The following is an 18862-nucleotide window of genomic DNA, read 5'->3' as shown; positions in this document are numbered from 1 at the left end:
CTTGTCCCTGATGCTAACCTCTTCTTGCTCTAGTCCATCTTCCACACAGCTCTCAGATTGCTTGCCTATAACACACCCTGAGTCAACTTACAGTTCTCTCCAAAATGCTCACAGTTCTTCTGCCTGCAAGATCCAGTCCAAACACTTTGGCCTGAAACCTCAGGTTCTCTAATACTCTGGTTCCAACTTAAATGTCCCTGACATTTCATCTCATGCTTCAATACCAACCATATTCTTCACTCTGTGGGAGGAATCCCTGGCCATGAATGGCCTACATCTGTTTCCTTCTGGGCCTGGCTCTTGGGAATTTGGACAACCTGCCTGAGTGCCCTCTGTTTAGCCAAATCCATTGATTCTTCTGGAAACATTTCAGTTTCAACTCTTCTGTGATATTTTTCCTATCTTATTACTTCTCTCCCTGCTGAAATCCTATATCCTTGACTGCCTACGACTGTCACTACATATGAATTGCTTTGTACTATTTGTTAATTGTGTCTTTAGTTCATCTTTTTAAGTAGCTTGAAAGAACTTTGTGGCCCCTCACATAGAAACTCAGTAACTTGTGCTCCCTGGGTTCTCAGTAAATGTGCACAGATGCACTCTGATTGTGCGCTATGACTTTAATTATGCTTTGGGTCCTCAAAGGGACCTTTTGTTATTAAAGCTTGGTCCCCTGGGCATGTGCTACTGGGAGATGGTAGGAACTTTACTAGTTAGAGGTGCTTGGGTCATTGGGGTCCTGCCTTTGGAGGGGACTGCCCTATTCTGAGCTCTCCCTGTTTAACACACACACACACACACACACACACACACACACACACACACACACTTCCACCGTGATGTGGTGCTGCTAAAAGTGGGCCTTTACCAGAACTGCACTGAAGCTAGAAGTTTGATTCAAATCCACAAATAGTCTAACTAAAGGCAAGAGTGAGGTAAGTTCACAGACACAAGACAGATGTCTCCTGTAAACAAGATTGCTAATCAGCATCCCAGACAAGTGCCACAGCCTCTGTGATCCTGGGGTGCAGTTCCCCAGCAGCAGGCATGTGATCCCCCAGGATTGAGAGGTCTCACTCACCTGTACAGTACCCAACAAGGTTGAGGAACTGCTCTGCCTTGCAGCTGGTCTTGCAGTTCCCACTGGTAAGAGAAACATGAGGGTGACAGGAGGTACAATCAGATTCCAACGGCCCGTGGCACTGCCTGCAGCTTGGGTGGCATTCTGGGGGAAAGGAAGAGTCAGGAGGATTAGAACTAGCCACTCAGCACATGAATGCAAGAAGTAGTAAGTATATTCCACGTGGCTCAAACTAATAACTTTTTAAAAATTTACTTATTTGTTTATGGTGTTGGTGATTGCACCCAGGGCCTCATATATGCTTGGCATTTATTTGAGATAAGGTCTCGCTAAGTTGTCCAAGCTGGTTTCAAACTTAGAATCTTCCTGCCTCAGCCTCCCAAGTCCCATGGGGACATGGGCACACCACAAGCACCAGGTTCTAATCATCTTTTGGAGATGCCCGAGTAAGCTTGGCATGCCTTAGACTTGGCCAACAAACTGCATTTCTGGTATCAATGAGAACACTATTCACAAACATAACATGGAATCTAGAACTATAAAAATGAGAGTAGTGAGCCACACATTTTCAAGGGCCAGAATAACCACCCGCATCTGTGTAAGTAAGAAGTGTGAGCCAAGAGTCCAGAGAACAAGCAGAGGGGTAAGACTTCCCCACCCCAAAGTACCATGAAAAGAGACAGCAGGACAGGGAGAAGCGGGGGACATTTTACTTCTCAGAATTCTGCAGACAAGGGGGAACCGTAACAGCAAGTGACCCTGAGACTTCTCCATAGCACAAGGGGCCAGCCAGGGTCTCCCTTTGGGGCACAGCTTGGGTGTCTGTTTTATCTGTGGTATGCAATTAAAATTCAAAGAACAGAAGAGGTCCCCTTACTGCGTTATCATGAGTGGCATCTGAAGTTCAATTCCTTATGCAAAATTACGTCAAAGCTATGTCTCCTTCCAAATCAACAACAAATTAACAAGGGATAATACACTCTGAAAACCCAGGTGAGCCTCAGTAAGGTGCAGGCAATAGAGATAAGGATGGCACGGAATCAAAGAACATCGCGGCCGGGCTGCATGTGCTGCCAAGGCAGGCAGCAGAAAGCTCCAAACAAGCCAGGATTCTTGTGCCAAGGAAAAGCAGGACTGAGGGTGTCAGATTCCAAGGGATGGGGGATGAGAGACTGGAGCAGTACATTTGCCTCAACCCATGAATTCCCTCCTGGTGGACAGCTAGTACAGAGCAAAGGTAGAGATTTTGAGCAAAGTCAACTGCCTCTCACTTCTGGCAGGAGGCCAGAAGAAGATAAGGAGTTATTTAAAAAAAAAAAGCAAGCAAGCAAGAAAACACATTGCTGATTAGAAGGATAGCACCTACTATCGCCCCAGCACATTCCTGAGGCTCTTGACTTTGAAAATTGCTACCCAGAAATAGAAGAGTCCCAGGGTAAGTTCCACCACCCACTTCTTCCTCCTGACCAGAATATTTCCAGTGACCTGGGCTCCCTGCAGCTAGGGATGCAACCCATCTGCTGGCTTCATGGAGAAGGCGTAGAGGTAAATGCTTTTACACTTACAGAAAGCACTTGGGTCCGATGAAAGCAGGTTTTCAAGGACAGTGGCACTAGGAGCATTGATACAGTTTAAACTAAAGCAACTCACCAGGGGCCTGGAGAAAGTCACAGGGTGTTTGGGGAAAGGAAGAGAATTGCAGAATAAAACTAATACTGAGCTTCAATCGTCTAAATTTGTGTTGGCTTTAAATTTCCTCTTTGATGAAATGCTAACAAGTGCTAATTTACTTTAACATTGTCTATAAATTTATTACGTGTTTTCTGACTCCAGAAACACCTGTAGTACAGTTTCATCACAGTGAGCTTTGCCCTGTCAGCTGGCCTCAACTGTCTATTTTTGGAAATAAAATAATCATGATAGAAAGGGTTTTATCTTTTTTTCCCTGTTCTCTAGCTATAAGAATATATAGCACTACAAGAAAGAGCTTAAACTTTAGTATTTTTCCAATTCCAATAAATCTTGTGCTAATTTAAAGTAGTAATTTTCAGAATCTGTCACCACAACATAAAAGGTGCTCTGACCAAGTGCACAGGCTGTCAAAGGAGGAAATATGCCCCCCACCTGTCCCCTTGCTGCTCTCATCAGGGGAAGGGAAGTGGAGACTTGCACTGTCTGTCACCCATCCTTGGTGCCCGGGCCTGCACTCACGCATTCCCAACCAAGGTGGTGTCTAAGATACCCTCGGTCCTGTATTAAGAAGCACTGTCCCCAGTGGGCGATGGAAACCATTTCTTCAAAACTAAGCTGTCCTGCTGTCACTGACAGAATAGAGCAGAGTAACAGCAAGACTTCTGAGGGTAGGACCTGAGGCAGTTTCTGTGTTGGCCTCAGTATTTACTGGGGTCAGGAGGACAGCTGAAGTACATGAAAGCCGACCTGAAGACACTGCCATGCTGTGAGGATGCTCAATTAGCCACAGAAGAGGCCTCACAGAATAAGTGATTCTTGACTACTCAGGTGACCAATATGTCAGTGAAGACCCCACCTCCAGGCTCCTAAGAAAGAACTGAACAGCTGAGCCCATCAGTCCCCAGAACTGGAAAATAATCAATTATTGGTGTAAGCCAATAAATTTTTGTTGTTTTAAGGCACAATTTTGGGTAGCAATAGATAACCAGAGTGAAACCCCATTAATAAAAGAGTTCCTTAGCATTCTTGAGTATTTCATTGCCTAAGTATCAAATCAATTCTTGAGTTCATACGTGTAAAGGAATGGGAAGAATTTTTACATACAATATTTCATAGTATAGGAAATTTTATGACAACATTTGGGTGGAAATACAAAGAGATATAGCACTAATTTTTTCTTAGTTATGTAAGAGCATGCACTAAAAGATAGATAAAAAAGTAACATAATACCAGGTTAAAAGCTGTTGCTTTTGAGATGTGGGATTATCACCAACGCCCATCTGCAAACTCTTAGTTCTTTTCTTTTTTCTTATTCTGAACTTTTAAACTTGCTAAAATGAACACATACTCCTTTAATAACCAGAAACATGAACTTTTAAACTCTAAAGAGAGTCATACCAACAAAGAGTTCTGCTGGACTGAGGGTGGGTTCTTACAGGACAAAGCCATCACTATTTAATTCATGAGGGGAGTTATCTATCCAGATGATAGTCTTCCAGGCAAGAAAAAACCCAGTTCAGAGTTTATTTAAATATCATACACTAGGATAGAGCTGCTTCTGACTTTCACTTAGACCTGCTTTCCTATTGGAAGCACAGGATTTCACTTGTCCCCTTCGTTCTGCCTTCTATGCCTGCAAACTTAAAACTGTCCTACCCTCGTCCTGGGGTGGCAAGGTCTCTAATTACAGCATCTGGTAGCACTGAGAAGATAAAGCATGGGCACTGGGACTCAGTCCCAGCAGGGCACATACTCACCTGTACAGCTCCCTGCCTGGTTGAAGTAGCCCTCTGGACAGTGGGAGAGGCACTGCCCATCCAGCAGCACGTGGGAAGGCCAGCATGCAGTGCAGTCATGGGGGCTCTTCCCTGCACACCCTAAACATGACTGGTGGCAAGCTGGGGGAAAGACAAAGCAGAGGAGATGGTCAAGAAAGCCCTGGACTTCAGCAGTTCTAAGTATAGATTTTAACATGCCTAAGTGAACACTGTCAACCAGTTCAACCTAACACCCAGCACTCCACCTAAGAAAAATAGACCATTTTTGACTTACAAAACATTTGTAAGAATGTAATCTCATTGTACTTGGAGGTGCATTTGTCCTTTGTTAAACCTGTGAGACTATTTTAAAGATCAACTTAATACTATCCAAGGAGGACATAGCTGTTTAAAAAATGTTTGCAGGAAAGTGATTAAAAAGAGCCCTGTGAGGCCTCAGGGCTGTAATCCCAGCTCTATCTCTCCAGTAACATTCCTGGGCCAGAGTAAATTCTGCACATCTTCTTGGATTTCCAAACAACAGGGTGTAGGTCTCACGTACCCTTCCAAAGGACAACCTCCCACAAGTCAAGCATTGGTGGAACCCAGACTAAGGAAAGCGCAAATGCCACAAAACAGAATTAATCATTTGCAGAGTGTCTTAGTTATCCTTTCTCTTGCTGAGACAAAATACCCAACACTCAAAGTTAAAAGAGGAAGGGCTTATTTAGCTCACAGTCTACAGAGGTTTCAGTCCATAATCAGCTGGCTCCAAGGCAGGGTAGCTTGGTAAAAGGGCATTGCAGAAGAAAAGCAGTTCATAGCAAGCAGAAGACAGCAAAAACAAGCAACAGTGGGTCACAGCTCTATCCTTTATACCTTTTCCAGGCTACTAGGGTGGGTAGCACTCACACCCTTAACCCTAGTATCCTTGATCGTAGCAGTGTGCTATGAATTAATGCCAGCATCCAGCCACCTCTGAAAAAGCTCAACTTATGACCACATGAGGCTTTGGGTGATATCTAGACAGAAGCCATAACACAGGGTAGTACATTTCTTCTTCCCAGGTTCCCACTCTCAGAGAATGTCTAACAAAGAACAGGAAGCCATAAACAGTGCTCTCTCCTTTGGGACAGCTCTCGCTATCACTAGCTACTGTGCAGCTTATCAGGCTGCTCAAATGAAAGAGAAGGGGTGGGGGAAGCTATAGTTATTGATTCCATGAAGGTTTATATGGCACCTCCTCTGACAGAGGCAGGATATCCACAGACAAGAACTACTGTTCAGCACTCTGAACACCCAAAACTAGTTGCAACACACAGATGGACAAGTAATGGGAATGACAGGAGACAGCACAGCACAGGGAATAAGAGCATGGTGTTGTAGCTCTACTTGATCTTGACTAAGTTATGTGATTTCTCCATGCTCCTGCTTCCTCATCTGTGAAACAAGGATGCAGTAGCACCTACTGCATGGGGCGCTGTGGACACTAATTGGGCTAATGTATGTAAAATTCTTAGGATCGTGCCTGACACACAGGAGAGTCTAATCAATCTTAGCTATAATTATTACTTACCACAGGTGTAAAGAGGCTAAAGACAGCAAAGAGAAAGAAAGAATCTCTGCCTGCCTTTATCAGATATTCATGGATAAAAGGGATGTCTGTACCATTTCTCAAGGGTGGCCACCATATTCATCCTGCCTTTTTATTTCCTGTATTTCAGATTCTTTGCCATCTGGGACAATGCTGATTCTGGAGAGGCTGTGCCTCCCAGTGTTAGAGATTGCTAGAGACCAGAAGCATTAGCTTGGGAGCTTGCCTTGCATATGCAAATCAACTAACTCACACCCCACAACCCACCACCTCACTTAAGGAGCTCTTACTTGCACTCCAGGACACTATTCTGAAGAGTAAGACAATGACCTGGATCTTTACATTATTATTATTTTATATCATTTTATTGGTATATGTTTATGATGCATAATAATTACATCTTGTTCACTTTTAATCACCTTTCTCCCCTTCCCCTCCCTTTTTCCCTCATCCCCTTGGCCATCTCCAAAAAGTCTGCCTGTTTTCTACCATCTCTCCTTTATTTTACTCTTTAATTTATTTATATTCTGGATTTCTTATATGAGGGAAACCATGTGATATTTAACCTTTGGTGTCTGACTTATTTCACTTAGCATTATGTATTCAAGGTGCACTCATTTCTCTAGAAATGACTCAAATTTATCCTTCTTTAAGGCTGAGAGGTACATACCACATTGTCTTTATCTTTTCATCTGTTGATGGGCCTACACTGCTTTCAAGATTTAGCTATTACAGTGGTACATTGGTTCATGAACTTAATTTTTTCCAGCATTCTGGTCGTAAACTGAATTGGATGAGAACCAAATCAAATTTGATGGTTAGATTCAATGCTGACCTTATGGGGAAATTTGATTCAGTTCTCATCCAATTTGGTTTGTGACCAGAATTGTAGAAAGAATTAAGTTTGTAAACTGCGGTACCCTTATAAATCGTGCTGCTGTAAATATAAGCATGCATGTATCATTAAAGTATATCTTCTTAGGGGAATGGGAAAAAAAAGAAGAATCAAGATATATCATGTACAGTTACAAATTCCTTATGCTGAATGTTGTCATTATGAATATCTAAAATGTACCAATAACATTTTTTTAAAAGACTTAAAAAAAGTATGATGTCTTTAACTCTTCTAGAAAAAGACTAAAGAGAGGTATAGTTGGGTCAAATGGAATTTCCATTTTTAGTTTTTTGAGGACTCTCCATACTGATTTCCATAGTACTTGTACTAGTTTACTTTCCTACCAACGATGTAGAAATTTTTTTTTTCTTAACATTCTTGCCAGCTCATTTTGTTTTGTTTTGTTTTGACTACTTGATGACAGCTATTCTTTCTGGAATAAGATGCAATCTCAGAAGGGTTTTAATTTACACTTCCTTAATGGCCAAAGACTTTTTTCATGTACTTATTGGTTATTTGTACTTATTTTGAGAATTATCTATTTACTTCATTTGCCCATTTCTTGATTAGTTCTTCTATTTAGGGGGATCTAATTTTTTGAGTTCTTTATATACTCTATATAATAGTGCTTTGTCCAAGAAGTAATTCAAAAAAATTTTCTCATTCTGTACATTATCTCTTCAATCTATTAATTGTTTCCTTTCCTGTGCAAAAGCTTTTTAACTTGATGTAGCTACATTTGTTGATTCTTGGTATTATTTCTTGTGCTGTTGAAGTTCTGTTCATGAAATCTTTGTCTGTGACTATGTCTTTAAGTGTTTTTCTTATTTTTCCTTCTAGGAGTCAGTATTTCTGTTTTTGTATCTAAGTCTTTGGTCCATTTTTATTTTAATATAAGATGAGAGACAGAGATCAAGTTTTATTCTTCTGACCATGGATTACCCATTTTGCCAGCATCACTGGTTAAAGACACTATCTTTTCTCCAGCATATGTTTTTAGTTCCTTTAGCATAAATATTCAATTTTTGACTAAAAGTGCATAATGTTGTTTCTGCGTCTTCTGTTCTATTACATTTGTTTGCATGTCTATTTTTGTGCCAGTACTGTAAAGGGGAGTTTAGTTAGCTTATGAATGGACAGCTAGCAAGAGAATGGGTCTGAAGTAGAGTGGTCACCCCCCAAACACACTGCTAAGAATTAAAATAAGAATAGTCAGTAGGACTTTGGCCAAGAAAGGAGTTGCTCAGACAAAATGGAATGCAGCCCTTCCCTACATCCAAGGCTGAGTTTCCAGGAACTTAAAAATGCAGAATAACTGGTTTTCTTTGAAAATTGGTTTCCTTTAAACTCTGCAGGCTGAGTTAACTAGTTTAGAGTCTGAGTTACAACTGGCCATTTTAAATGCACAGACCTACCTGTGCTATGTGGCTACTAAGTAACTCAGCAAATTTCTGTGCTTTGCCTATCCATAAAAAATTCTGAACTGAAGGCCACACCCTACCTGCTAGGCCCCCTCCGAAGCAGGAGCTATTTTTTTCTTACTTCTGATAAACCTACTCCTAACTTCTTCTTTTTTGTGCATGATTTCATTCTTCAACTTCATGAGGCAACAGCCTCATTTTTACATGATTTTTACAAAGCTAGACTGCTTTTATCACTATAGCTTCATAGTATAACTGGAAATCTGGGATTGTAACACCTCCTGTTCTGCTATTTTTGTTCAAGACTGCTTTGGATATTCCTGTTCTCTTCTGGTTCCATATAAATTTTAGCATTTTTTCTAGTTTTGTGAAGAACGTTGTTATTTTTATAGGAATTGCATTAAACCTATACATCATTTTTGGTAATATGCCTATTTTGATGGTAGCCAAAATCAAGTCTGCCTATGCAAGAACAGGGGCTATTTTTTCATTTTTTAACATCTCCTTCAATCACTTTCTTCTGAGTACTGTAGTTTTCATTCTAGAGTTCTTTCACTTCCTTGGTTAGGTGATTTCCAGTTATTTAATTTTTTTTTTTTTAAGTTACCATGAATGGGACTGTTTTTCTTTCTAGGTGGGTTCATTCTTGATGTACAGAAACACTATTGATTTTTGTGTTGATTTCAGATGCTGTCACTTTGTTGAATTGTTTATTAGCTCTAAGAGTCTTCTGGTGGAGTTTTTTAATCTTTTATGTAAAGGATCATAACATTTGCAAATAAGGATAGCTTGACTTCCTCCTTTCCTATTTATATCCATTTTCTTTCTTTAGTTCTTTCTTCCTTTAAAAAAATTTTCTTTTGTGTCTTTTTGAGAGAGGGTCTTGCTATGCAGTTCAGGCTGCTGTTGAGCTCACTTTGTAGCCCAGGCTGGTCTCAAACTTGCAATGATCTTCCTGCCTCAGCCTCCTGAGTGCTGAGATTATAGGCGTGTGCCACCATGCCCAGCTCCTTTTACATTTTTATTAGGATATATTTGCAGCACATAATGATTATATTCATTGTGGGGAGATGGTACATGTATGTGACACATCTTAATTCCTTTCTATCCCCTTCCCCACCCCTGCCACCCCACCCCTCCATTTCTTGGTTCTTTCCCTTTTGTAAAACCTGATTGCCCTGGCTAAAGCTTCAAGTATTACATCGCATAGGAGTGGGGAGATTGGACACCTCTTGTTTTTTTCCCAATTTTAGAGGCAACACTGTCAGTTTTCCCCAGTTACTATGATGATGGTTGTCGGTTTGTCATAAATGGCTTCTATCAGTTTGAAGCAATACTTATTTTTGTCAGAAAGACCTCAGTCTGATCCATGCAGATAACCCCTTGCATCTTTGGTCATCCTCTGTCCAACCTACCAGATCCAGCCAACTGCAGAGACCCCTCCAATTGGCTGAGTTTCCAATTTATCAAACACCCAGAAGACTACAAGTCAGCAGGCTTGGAAGATGCAGATAGTATTTCATACCACTAAGAGCTCCATTCTTAATGACCTTTAATAAAATGTAACATCTAATCTTTGATGTGTGTGGTGCTGAAACTCAGCTAGGACTTCCTGGTCCATCAGTACCAGTTATTAAAGTATTAAACACCTTTCACGCTGGTGGGTGTCTGTCACCCTACTTTTCTTGGTCCTACTCCTAGCATCCTGCCCCACCCATGACCATCACCTCAGGGTTTAACATCTGTACCTGGAGGCACCCAGGACCCTGAGCGGAGATCAGTGTCATTCTTTGAAGGCTGAACCCTTGCCCAGATAAACATTTTTTTATATTGTAGCTCCATTGGTATAAGTCACAGGAATTTTTCCCTAAGCAGTTTCAGAACCTTCTTTATTTTGAGGGCAGGTGGGTACTGGGAATCGAACTCAGAACCTTGCGCTTGTCAGGCAGGTGCTGTGCTGCTAAGCTGTATCCCTGGCCCCCAGAACCTTCTTTTAAAAACAAAATGGAGTATGACATAAAACTCAAACAAATAAAAGAGGGTATATTTCGGCCCCTTTTAAAAGACACATTTAACACAAAATGAAACGTAATAGAATATCAGGTGGCAATAATTTAAAAAAAGCAGCTAAGCTTTCCTGGATGACTTGGCAAAGCAACTTTCCAAACAATGTAATATTTTCTAAATAAATATACCTATGATAATACCTGTATGTTTATATATGACTTTATAAGATTGCTAAAATTCCCTAGCTAAAATTGCTGAAATTCCTGTTATACTTTCCTAATAAATAGGAAATAAAAAGTGTGTCACTGTGGAAAGGTGAATTAAAGCATTATGAATACAAATACATGTCATTTCATTCCATTTGTTCCCACAGTCAGTGTGACAGCTGGCTCTGTGTGAGTAAAGGTTACTACTATCTATACAACAGAAAAGCAAAGGACACAGCAAGTTGGAAGGCCGGTGGACTCAGAAACTGAAGAGAAAGTTCCTTTTCCACCCACTAGAGTTTAGAAATAAGCCCTGTTGAGCATCACCACAGCTGAACTTCAGAATTGCCTTCATTGGAAATGTTTAAGAACCAAAGGATAATGAGCTGGTTAGTTGCTAAGGCCCAGAGGGGTTAGGATAAGCTGGGTGAAGAGCCTCTTGGTGTTTTTCTAAGTACAGGCATTTCCACTTGCGTCTTTAAAACAATCTCATGAAACTTAATTCTGTGCTGGTTTGGGAAATATCTGCACTATTTCAGTGACTTTTATTAGGCTTGATCATTCTATGGAAGCCAATTTCATAGCAGGAGTTCTGTCTGAAGCTTAAAATCCTTCAAGGAAGACTAACTCCATTACGGGGCATATATGGAAGATATTTCAAAGAAGTTCTATGAATAATTCCTCCACATAATACAACATTTTTAGAGACCGGCTTTCCAGTTGATGGCTAAGTACATTTCTGGAAAAGCATAACTGAGCTCCTTAAGTACAGAAAGTGTTGGCATGAAAAGTATCCTTAGGTGGCTGTAAAGTCCAATCATCCTGACTTTGGCAAAAAATATACCTCCAACAATTAAACATACCTATTTCTGTTTAATCTGCTTTCCATTTAAATTTTAAATAATTGGTTCTACCACTTTTCTCTTCTTTTTAATGACACAGAAAAGTAGTACAGAACCCTTACTTCATATCATATAAGACTTCCTGCCTTCTGATGTCAAAAACAATTTTTGAGGTAGGCGTCTCTTGAACTATAACATGGATATCAAAATCCTCCAGGACATACAGTAATACTGTGACAAGGAATGAAAATTGAAATGCATGAAGTTTAGCAAAGTGACCTACTCCTTTCTCTCTTCTTTTCCTTTCTAATTTCTTTTCCTCACCTTTTTATGAATATTATTTAACATCCTTCATTTCTTCCTTGCCCTGACTAGCTTGGGAACTCTTTACAAGAGGTCTTTTACATCTCTGTGATTCCTCCTGTAGCTGACACAGTTCCTGGCCCTGCTACATCCTAAATTCTCAGAGGGGATGGGGGACAGATGCATGAAAATACCGGCATCACACTCATCTAGTTCTTCATTATTTGTCTATTTCTTTAGGCTCCTTCTCTGTTCACTGTATAAATATCAGGGCTTCCCAAACTTCTATCCTCTGCCTCTACTTCTTACTGTAGGATAGTCTTATGCATTGCTTTCATGGTGGTCTCTGTACTGGTGTATCCTGACTTTATGAGTAGAGCTCTGGCCTTTGTCATGAATTCCAGGCACACAACCCTACTACTGCGGACAGGTGTTGTCAGGGAGAGCTCTATCTCACATCACTCATTTCCAAATGACCACTTCTTATCCACTTCTAAGCTCAGACAATATCCTCCGAACATAACCTGTGACACGCTCAGAACTATGTTCATTTTTCACCCCAAACCTACTTCCTTCTTTTGTATTCCTTACCTCCCTTGTTGCCCACCTTTCACCAGGTCACTCATATTAAAATTTTTAAGAGTTACCCTAGATTTACTTCTCTATCACCACCACACATTCAGGTACTGTGGACTTCACTTCCTGAATCTGTCAAATCTACCCCCACTTCTCCATCCCCAGCCGCTCAGTCCCCACCCTCAAGATGACTCATGATAGAGCCGCAGCTTCCTAGCCAGCCCCTTTCTCTTTTTCCCCATTTAGCTGCTGCACAGTCACCAGACAGATCTGCATAAAATGCAAACTGACCAAACTTTAAATCTTGTAATGGCTCGCCAATACCAACAGTATGGACTCCAAACTCCTAACAGAGCACAGCTCGAGCAAGTTCCGGCATGAGCCTCACCCTGTGCCTCCAGCACCCTTCCCCGCAAGCCTCTTGGTGGCCTTCATACTGCAGAAATACCACACATACTGTACCTAAGCATAACACCGTTGCCTGTGCCCTTGCTGTTTGATTATGAATGCCCCCTTCCTTCACCTGGTGAATGCCCATTAATCCTTCAAAAGCTGAATTGTGAAGTTTCCCTCCACACTTCTATCCTCATTCCCTTCTCTCCTAGAGAGCTGGCCTCCTTTCTGCTGTTCCGGGCTCCCGTGCCCCTGCTGTTCCAGTGGGCACCATGTGCTTTGAATTATGCGTCAATACCCTCCCAGTCCATCAGCTGTTCTCTAAGGCATGGACGGTGCTGTGTTCATATTTCCATCCCCAAAGCCAGGCACACTCATGCTGTAAAAGCAAGCAGACAAAAGTAAAGAGGACAGAACATCACCAGAAGGCACATATCTCTACAGCTTATGCCAGGACCCTAGGGACTGATAAAGAGGGTTGTTTAATACAGATTTCATATGTTTTATTCAATTAATGTAAGGGGATCCCAGATTCATAAATTGCCAGCCACACGCTCTTAAATTATGCAAGCAGGTTCCTTCCCGTTTATTTCTTTAATTAAAACTCTGCCTTGAGGCCTTCATGAGCCTTAACAACAACTAAATAGATCAAAGTACACACAATAGACTTTATTTCTCCCTGTTTGCCTAAAGCACGGTAATTAATAGGCCAAAATAATTATGAATTTCTTATTTTTTTGAAAGTGATACTAGACCTGTATCGATTTTTTGGAATTTTGCCCTGAGTGGTAGGACTTAGGCAAACTCTCTTCAAGACTGAAAAGGAAAGCTTAGGACAGTTTAGCTGCTGAGATTTCCTGATGCTTACCTGACCACAGTGCAGTCGCCACTCTAAGGGAAAAAGCCTGTGAGACAGGGACAGGTGCTGCTGAGATGTGTGTTACCTGTCTAACCTTTTTAAAAGCACAACGCCTCTTCTCAGGTAATAAATGTGATAATAGGTAAGCAAAACTCATTATTGTAGAACTGAGTGCACTTAAAAAATAAAGCCTGTAATTTCTTCAAAATTGTATGATATTGAATCCTTGTGCTGCATTGTGTGGGAACTGAAAGAATCCATCATTAATCTGCCATGGAATCTAATCTAACTTGGACCATACTCATGGCTAATACAGTGGTGACTGAGCTGCATCATTAGTTGGATGGTGCTCTCATGTAACACAAAGGACAAGGGATATGTGCTTACAAAAAGAACATCATTTCTGAGAAATTCTGTCCTATATTATAACTCATGATACCCTGTTGACAAATTCTTTAGTTGGTTTCTTCTAGGCCTCACTTTCTCCATCTATAAAATAGGTGTAAATGCATGAAAACCCACAGGATTTTCAATAAAATTCTTATTTTGTGTGGTGCTGGGGATCAAACCCAGGGCCTTGCACATGCAAGGGAAGAATTCTACCACTGAGCCACATCCCCAGTCCCTCAACAAAATTCTTTTTTTTTTTTTTTTTTTGGTTTTTCTCCGGTACCGGGAACCGAACTCCCGACCTTGCGCTTGCCAGGCAGGCACTTTGCCGCTGAGCTAAATCCCCAGCCCCCCTCAATAAAATTCTTAATTGTAAGAAATTTCTAAAGGGTTGCTAGAGTTATAGGTAATGCTACCAAGCAAAATACTAAACATTCAGTTAAACTTACTTTCAGATAGAAATAAATAGTTTAGTGTATCTTATGCAATATTGGGCCCAGGCTTATATTTTAAAAATTACCCAGTTTTAAATTTGCTAAATCCTGCATTTTTATTTGCTAAATCTCAGACTCTTAGTAATAGATGCTTTTGTTTTATCTTTCTTTGTATTTTCTAGAGTTTCTGTTATACATATAAAGCATGCAATGAAAAGAAACAAAAATTGGGATTTCATTTTTATAAGTACTAAGGAGATGAAGAACTATGCCATTGCTACCATGGAGTGCTTACCTTGATCAGCTGCAAGTTGTGCTGACTTGCTGTACTGGCCACTGGAATCAGCCTCACTCAGGAGAACATCAGTACAAAATGCGACCCCACCTTGGACACACTAAACATAATCTGCACCCTAATAGGGTTCCCAAGAGATTCCTATAAGATGGTTTGTGCCTGGGAAAACTTTTAAGCTAAGTCTTCAAAATAATTGAATCATTTAAAAGAAAAAAGAAATCCTTCAGCATGACTAGGATAATCCAAGATTGAGTGGAGCCATTCGTCCTGAGGCCAAGAATACAAGAAGCCCTGTATGAGACTGAGCTCCAGACCTTCTGTCTGTCCATTCTACCAGTACAGCCACCCAGGCTGTCACTAAATGACTCCAGACCCCAGGCAGGCCTAGGACACTGCTGCCCTGGAGTTGTGCCACTGAGAGGTTCCCTCCAGCTCCTCCCAGACTCCATCTTCACTCAGAGTAGTTCAGAGGCCTGGAAACCAGCAGGTGAAGACTAATGACCAAGTGAGGGATGCTTATTGATGCTGTTTTGCATGGCTTGGGTTTTATTAATTTCTAATTTGTTTAGTTTTATGGGGGAGGTATTGAGTGTTTATCTTTTTTAAATTGAATTTGTCTCTGTTACAGAATACTCAGTTAAAATATGAGGTCAGGTCCAGATGAAATTACTAAAATCATTCTTTGAGTTGCTCCTAAATGTTTTTTATGAGTACATGTTTGCACTATATAATGATTACCTGAGTGTTATATTTTATAAACATGCCCAATTTTGATTGACGACTGAAAATGCTGTCAAATTATCTTTTATGATTAGTAAGAGGCCTTCTTTGGTATCAGCGATTCTAGCTGCACTTTGGAAATAGGCCACAGGGGGGTAAAAACATCTCAAGGCTCCATTTCCTGAAATGCCAAAAATCCAGGATAAACACACGAAGGTAGCTGGCATCAACTCTCCAGAAGGTTTCTTTTCTCAGGCTACCTCAGACCATCCTCCTTCTCACCTGTGTGTGTTTCAGCACAGGCACCTACTCAAGAGCAGACCATGGGATTTTTTTTGTTTTTGTCATTGGTTCATTCATTTTTTAACTGCTTCATTCACTAGACTACACACTCCATGAGAATGAGAATTTCCATCCGACTCATTCACTAGTTCATTTCTGGTGCCTAGAAATGCCTGGAACTTGGGAGACACTAATAAACACCTGTGTAAAGAATGGATAAACACACATCACTTCCACCAAGCAATGTTCTCTTTGACCACTGTTTGTTAATTTTATATTTTTCTGCCTTTCAACCACAGGCTTGGATTTTAGTTAAATGTCTTGTATTGTTCCTTCTTCTTACACTGTATAATTCTTGAGTTTGTCTTGTTGCCCAAAGTAAAAAACCTTTATGATATCTTCTGACACCGTGTCAGCCTCTCCGTAAATTGCTCCTTCCTATAACACACCTGCTTCTCCCTTTCATTAGCTGCAGTAATATTCTAATTACTCTGTGCTGCAGTCTGCAAGAAAAGGGAGACAGTTCCAAAAGACAGTTGTTCTTCTCTTCTTTATGAACAAAAAAAGCACTTGGGATCAAAGGTGCTATGAAGTCTCAGTGGGATGTACCCCCCCCACACACACACACGCCTCCAGCGTTTGTAATGTTCTACAGAGCGATACCGGTAGGTCTGGGAAGCTGTGGAAGGACAGCCCCATGCAATCTCACAGGCTTCCCAGACCTGACTTCATAGACAACACTTCAGCAGAGCTGAAAATGGAGCAGATTGTGGGAAGATTTCCAGAGATGCAGGATGAGTGACATGAAATACAACAATCAACACACTTGGGACCTGTGCAAGGCTGAAACAATTGGTAGTCATGCTCAGTTTCCCAATGGAATCCTGGGCAACTCAATTAACCTCTTTCTGCCACATTCTCATCACGTGCGAATGGAGTACAGTAATCTACTTAGTGGAGATTGGATAGGGATTTGCTAATAAAGGGGGGAAGACAGCTATATGTATGATACGTAATCATATTACGTTAATGAGCATAAAATCATGGGGCTACAAGCGACTCAACAGGTCAGTGCAGTCCTTTCACATCTGACCACAATCAAGCCATTCCAGAGAGATTAGATTCTAATCGATTTTAAAAGATGCCTGCAAAAAGGAATCCCTGAAACTTCCCCTTCACCAAAGATGCTTACATTTCAGATGCTCCAAACCTGCACCAGAGTATGCTGTGCTCCTCACTCCTGCTAATCGGAAGCTGTACCCTGCAGAGAGTGTCATGCAGTAGCCTGACCATCACCAGCATAGATATTAAGTCAGGTCAAATTCAGTGCCCAGTAGACTCTTCCATCCATGCTGACTGCACAACCCTGTGCAAGCCACAGCCTTCCCTTCTGCAAGCCCCAGTTTCTCCTCCTGAAAAAGTTTCCACTGACTCCAAAAGGTTGGTGTCAGGACCAAGTGATCAAAACAAGTCAGTGGTAGGGCCAGCGATATAGTTCAGCAGCACAAGCACGTGCCTGGCAAGTGCAAGGTCCTGAGTTCGATTCCCAGTACCAAAAAGAAAAAAAAATAATAAACCAAAGAACAAAAAACAAACAAACAAACAAACAAAAATCAGTGTTTCTCACAGTGCTTGGCTCAGGGTGGCATCAAAACACAGTGACATTATTCTCTGCGCTGAGTAACCCTGATATCTAATTTTTATTCCTGAGTAACTGGGGAAGATTCTCTCCCACGTTTCTCCTGGGACTGTGGTGGCCACAGTGAGATCTCTCTGGCTTCTCCAGTTTTACCCTGAGTGCCATGGAAGCCAAGCATAGCCTACAGCATTGCTCTGAATTTGATCTCTGTGGTTTCCAAATCCTCGGGGCACACAGTCCAGAGTGGTATAAAGCTGTGCATACTAGGTTCACCAATTCCAGCAAATGAAAAACCACTTCAGTAACAGTGTGTGTGTGTGTATATGTGTGTTTGTGTGTGCACGCACACATGTGCACACATAGAGAGAATAAGTAGGAAGGAGAGAGAAGGAAGGAGAAAATGAAGGAGGTGGAAGGAGGAGAAAAGAGGAAGAAGAAAGGAGAAGAGGAGGAGGAAAAAGGGGAAGGAGGAGAAGAAAGAGAGGAGGGGGAAGAGGAGGGAGACTAAAGCAAGGGCAGTAGCAGTAGCAGTAGCAGTAGCAGTAGCAGTAGTGTTTTGTCTTCTATTTGCTCCAGGTACTCTCCCCATACCAAGCAGGCCTAGGCATTAAAAGGACTCTCCTTAGGGGATTTGGAGCTTGTCAGACAGCAAGCAGGGCTAGAGGAAGCTCGTCTGGTAAACCCAACCCACTGAAGTGGTCTGAGAAGCAAACAGAAAGGAGAGGTTGCTCTTCCCTGTAGCCCAGGGTCTGTGGTCCCTAAGGAAGGAGCTACAGTATCCTCCACCGCAGCACCTGGCAGTAGCCAAGCCCAGAAAGGGCAGGCTATGTGGTTTCTGTGGCCTGCCAGTATCAACAGATTCCGTAGCCCACAAATGGTTACGGTCTGAGCCACAGGAGTTGATTCCGGAGAAAGCATACACATAGGGAGCAAGTGAGGATGTCTGGAGAAAAGTGGCCCTCTGGGCACCCTGCAGATACCTGGGAAAAGGGGGATTACTCCTCTAATGCTCCCTAGCACTTCAATGCATGCACTGAGATTCAGACCAATTGAGCATAGGGGTGTTTAATTCAGCAGACACCTTTACACTGCTAACATGCTTTGGTCCTGGCAGAAGCCTGCATGAGAGATAATCACATGCTCCAATGTTCTGATGCAAAGCCTCAGAGAGGTTAAGCGTCCCTCCCAGGTCTCTGACCCCAAGTCTGCATGCTTCTTCCTCTGCCACATTACTCCCAGTATCTTTAACCTAAATCTGAAATCTGGCATTTCTGGTGAGACTATATTCTAATGTGGAATTGAAGCCACCTTAATCAGTGGGCTTGTAGGATACAAAATTGAATCTGCAGCATGCTTACAGTTATCTCACAGAAATAACACTCAAAGCTATGAACAGGAAGGAAGACTCAAGAGATATCACAGAAAGATGGTAAAGACAATTGGGTTTAGGGGGTTGGCAGATTATTTTCCTACTTT

The 18862-nt window shown here is 41.6% G+C and overlaps 1 protein-coding gene across 2 annotated transcripts in view; it reads right to left on the bottom strand.

The window, feature by feature from the left end:
• The window catches only part of Fras1 (Fraser extracellular matrix complex subunit 1), a 410067-nt gene that overhangs the window by 171156 nt on the left and 220049 nt on the right, over positions 1–18862 (bottom strand). For both annotated transcript variants that reach the window (XM_013516132.1, XM_005388203.2), the window contains 2 exons: positions 4531–4671; positions 1082–1225 (listed from right to left, as the gene is read on the bottom strand). In XM_013516132.1, the coding sequence (XP_013371586.1) occupies positions 1082–1225; positions 4531–4671 (285 nt within the window). The remainder of the gene's footprint in view (positions 1–1081; positions 1226–4530; positions 4672–18862) is intronic.

Source organism: Chinchilla lanigera, unplaced genomic scaffold (assembly GCF_000276665.1).
Source record: "Chinchilla lanigera isolate Chin_1 unplaced genomic scaffold, ChiLan1.0 scaffold00032, whole genome shotgun sequence".
NCBI lineage: Eukaryota > Metazoa > Chordata > Mammalia > Rodentia > Chinchillidae > Chinchilla > Chinchilla lanigera.
The sequence above is the reverse complement of the archived record's forward strand: the minus strand, read 5'-3'. Positions and strand labels throughout refer to the sequence as shown.